This window comes from Mus caroli, chromosome X, assembly GCF_900094665.2.
Source record: "Mus caroli chromosome X, CAROLI_EIJ_v1.1, whole genome shotgun sequence".
NCBI lineage: Eukaryota > Metazoa > Chordata > Mammalia > Rodentia > Muridae > Mus > Mus caroli.
Window position 1 is genome coordinate 129460114 of NC_034589.1, and position 3763 is coordinate 129463876.

The following is a 3763-nucleotide window of genomic DNA, read 5'->3' on the forward strand; positions in this document are numbered from 1 at the left end:
GGGTGTTGGGGTGGACTGGGGTATGGCTGTGGGCGTGGACTGGGGTATGGGTGTTGGGGTGGACTGGGGTATGGGTGTTGGGGTGGACTGGGGTACGGATGTAGCGGTGGAAAGGGGTGGAAATAAGACTGGGTTAGGAGGTAATCTTACTGCATGTAGTAGCTTCAGTCTCATCAGGTCTCGCTCTCTCTGCACCTCTGCGAGTTTAGTGTGGGCCAAAAGAAGCTGGTAGGCCGCCTCCTTGCGTTCTATCTCGTGCTGGTCCGTGAGCTTCTTCAGGTCCAATGCCAGGGCATGCGCCGCTGACCTGTGCAGGCTGGCGAAGTCGTGCAGCCACTGCACTCTGCGCCCCTGCAACTGGCCCTGCCTGAAAGCGAAGCGAACCCCCAGGGCCAGGCTGCTCCAGGCACAGGCTTCCTGAACATCCCGAGGTACCTCGGTACCGTCCAGGAGGACTTTGAGCTTTTCCTCCACCTCCTCCCAGGACAGGGTCAGGTTCTCGAGGTAGAACTCCGGGCCTCTGGAGTGCTTGGCCATTTGTTCGTTGACGAACATTAACACCTTGGCATGGCGGAACCCGGTGGTGACATCCTCGCAATTCATGATGGCTGAGTGCTCTAGGGGCTAGGCTGGCCCTGGCAAGAACAAAAGCTGCTGTAGGTCCTCGTTAACACCCGGAGGGAACTTCAGTCTCCCATCAGTTCCTTAGCTCACCCTTTCCCTGTCACCTGCCAGCCACTTTGATCCTCAGGAGACTTTCCATCTCCCCGGACCCGTCCCTCCCACGATTCTCCCAGCAACCGCCCCCCCCCCCAAAAAAAAAAACCAAACAAACCAGGCCTCACCTCTCTGAAAGCTAGCGGCCAAAGAAAGCATAAGCCGAACATACCTGTGAGAAGAGCAGTCCTGAAACCAAGGGCGACAGAAGCGACAGGAACACAAGACCCCGCTGCCTCTCACCGAAGACGACAGGAGACGACTGCAGCAGTGGAAAAAAAAAAAAACGCGCGAAGGCCAAGTCTCATCGGAAGTCTCAAGTCTCGCGAAGTTTACTCTTGGGCTGTTCCAACTTCCAGGACTGGCGGGGGGNGGGGGGGGAACGTGAGAGGATGTCGGGTGTAGGGAGCGACACCTAATTACCAGAAAAAAACCAAACAAAAAATGAGAAACAACTATTTGTTGAAACCCATTGAAGACAGAAAGAAAAAGAAGCCATTAAAAAAAATCCGTAACAATCTAAAAGCAAGTTTCCAAAGACATACCCCCCAAGTATAATGGTTTGTCCCAGCGGGTACCCGGTTTGTATGGCGGGAATGTTCCAGAGTTCAAACGCCAGCCGCACAGGATTTTCTGGCAGTACCCAAGGAAGAGGGCATAGTCTCAGGGTAAGCCCGTCTACCATAGTCCACCATAATAATCTGTGGACATTTCTTTACCCGAACAAAGCCCTTTCCACCTTCACATGCCCACCGCAGTCAGTGTCGCAAGCATCCTCTCCATCTGGCAGTTCCATAATCGGGTCCCTTTCCTGTCTTCCATTCACTACCAAAGCTCTCCGAGATCGGGCAGGAAGCAATGCTACCCGGACCTCGGACGGACTTCTGTGTCGGTTAAAATACTCAGTGAGGAGGCTGGCGAGAGGGCTCCGCAGTTAGGAACACTGGCCGTTCTTGCGTTCAAGCAGAGGTGCTGAGTTCAAGTTCTGACTCCTCCGGTGGCTTACAACTATCTAACCGTATAGTTAGATAGTTGTAAGCCACCGGAGTCCTGTGGGATCCTGTGGCCTCTTCGGGTATAGAGATGTTTACGCAGACACAATACCCATAAACATAGATAGAAAGATAGTCAGACAGACAGACAGATTGGTCAGAGAAATGAGGTAGGGGAGTGTAAATGCCATACATTTATTTTGGGAAGGTGGGCTGAAAACGGTGGTTAGGGGAGAGTGAATTAAAAGTTCTCTCTCTGGTTTCATTTGTTATAAAGAAAATAGCTATGCATGTATTATTAAAAACCTCTAACTTTCGCCAGGCACAGTGGCGCACACCATTAATCCCAACACTTGGGAGGTAGAGGTAGGTGAGTCTCTGAGTTCGAGGTTAGTCTGGTCTGCAGAGTGAGCTCTAACATAGCTGGGTCTATGCCGAGGAACAGAGGAATCTCTCTCTCTCTCTCTCTCTCTCTCTCTCTCTCTCTCTCTCTCTTTTTCCTTAGTCAATTTTCTGTTTTATTTAAGAAGCATAGACTGGGTAATTCACAGTGAATACAACTTTACTCATCCAGTATCTCTGGAATCTGATGAGGATTTTTTTTTTCAAATTCATTTTACCTCCTGGTCACTGCCTTCCCTCCAGATCATCCCCTCCCACAATCCCTTCCTCCTTCCGCATGTCCTCCTTCCCCTTGTTCCCTGGTTATCCGCTCCACCCCCACCCCCCATCAAGTCTCTGTGAGGCTAGGCATTTCTTCTCCTGCTAAGGCCAGACAAGGCAACCAAGCTAGAAGAACATATCCCATGGCCAGGAAACTGCTTTTGAAATAGCCAGCCCCAGCCCTAGTTGTTCCTGACCCACATGAAGACCGAGCTGCACATCTGTTACATTGGGGTGGAGGGGCTAGGTCCTTCCTGTGCAGTGAGGAACCCTGTCTTAACAGCAATAAAACAAAGAAAAATCTGGAATATCATATGATATTTTAGTAGTAATTTTCTTTGAGCAATAGGAATATCAGGTGGTGTGGAGTGTGTGTGTGTGTGTGTGTGTGTATGAGAGAGATGGAGAAGGTGGGTGTCTTACTATGTAGCCTTGGCTGGCCTTAAATTCTCTATATAGACCAGGGTGGCCTTAAATTCACAGAGATCATTCTGCCCCTGCCTCTGAAATGCTAGGTTAAATGTGTGCACTACCAAGCCTGGCTAGAACATTTTCTTTTTCTTTATTCCATTTTTTTCTTTTTCTTTTTCTTTTTTTGGTTTTTCAAGACAGGGTTTCTCTGTCTAGCCCTGGCTGTCCTGGAACTTACTCTGTAGACCAGGCTGGACTCAAACTCAGAAATCTGTCTGTCTCTGCCTCCCAAGTGTTGGGATTAAAGGTGTGCGCCACCACTGCCCAGCTTAGAGCATTTTCTAAAAGAGATTTTTGTTGTTATAAAAATGTTTAGAGACTGGAGCTGTGGCTCAGCGGACAGCAGCAGCTGCCACACAGGAGGACCAGAGTTTTGAATTTGCAGAACCTATGAAAGCCAGATACGGTGAGTGACATCTGTAATCTCTGCTCCTGAGGGTAGAAGGAAGGCAGAGACAGGTGACTCAGAAGCCTGGCTTTGTCGACAGCAAAACAAGGGATGCTGTCTCAAGGTGTGCATGAGAAGGGCTATTGGAGATTACCTTCTAACATACAGACACAGCCATGGCAAGCCCATGGCCACAGTCACACACACAGAAATTATTTTAAGTTGATGCGAAGATGTATTCTATTTCCCCAAATAGAAGAAAAGAGAATTTTCCTGATAATATCAGATAATTGTAAATATTATTTTAAAAATTATTATTAACATATATTATGTAAAAGGATGGGTTTTTTATTATGGCATTTTCATGTCTATATATTGTACTTTGCTCATAGCCATGCCCTGGTTATCCTCTCTTGTCCCTCTTACTTGTCCCCTTCAGCTGCTCAGATAGTATAGTACCCCTTCTACTTTGTCATATCATTCATATATATATATATATATATATATATATGCATGTATATATATATATATA

At 47.8% G+C, this 3763-nt stretch overlaps 1 protein-coding gene across 1 annotated transcript in view; it reads right to left on the minus strand.

Moving 5' to 3' along the window:
* The window catches only part of Tex13b (testis expressed 13B), a 3206-nt gene extending 2603 nt beyond the window's left edge, over positions 1–603 (minus strand). Inside the window, exon 1 of the mRNA XM_021154034.1 lies at positions 151–603. Coding sequence (XP_021009693.1) covers positions 151–603 — 453 coding nt within the window. The remainder of the gene's footprint in view (positions 1–150) is intronic.
* Positions 604–3763: the final 3160 nt, after the last annotated feature.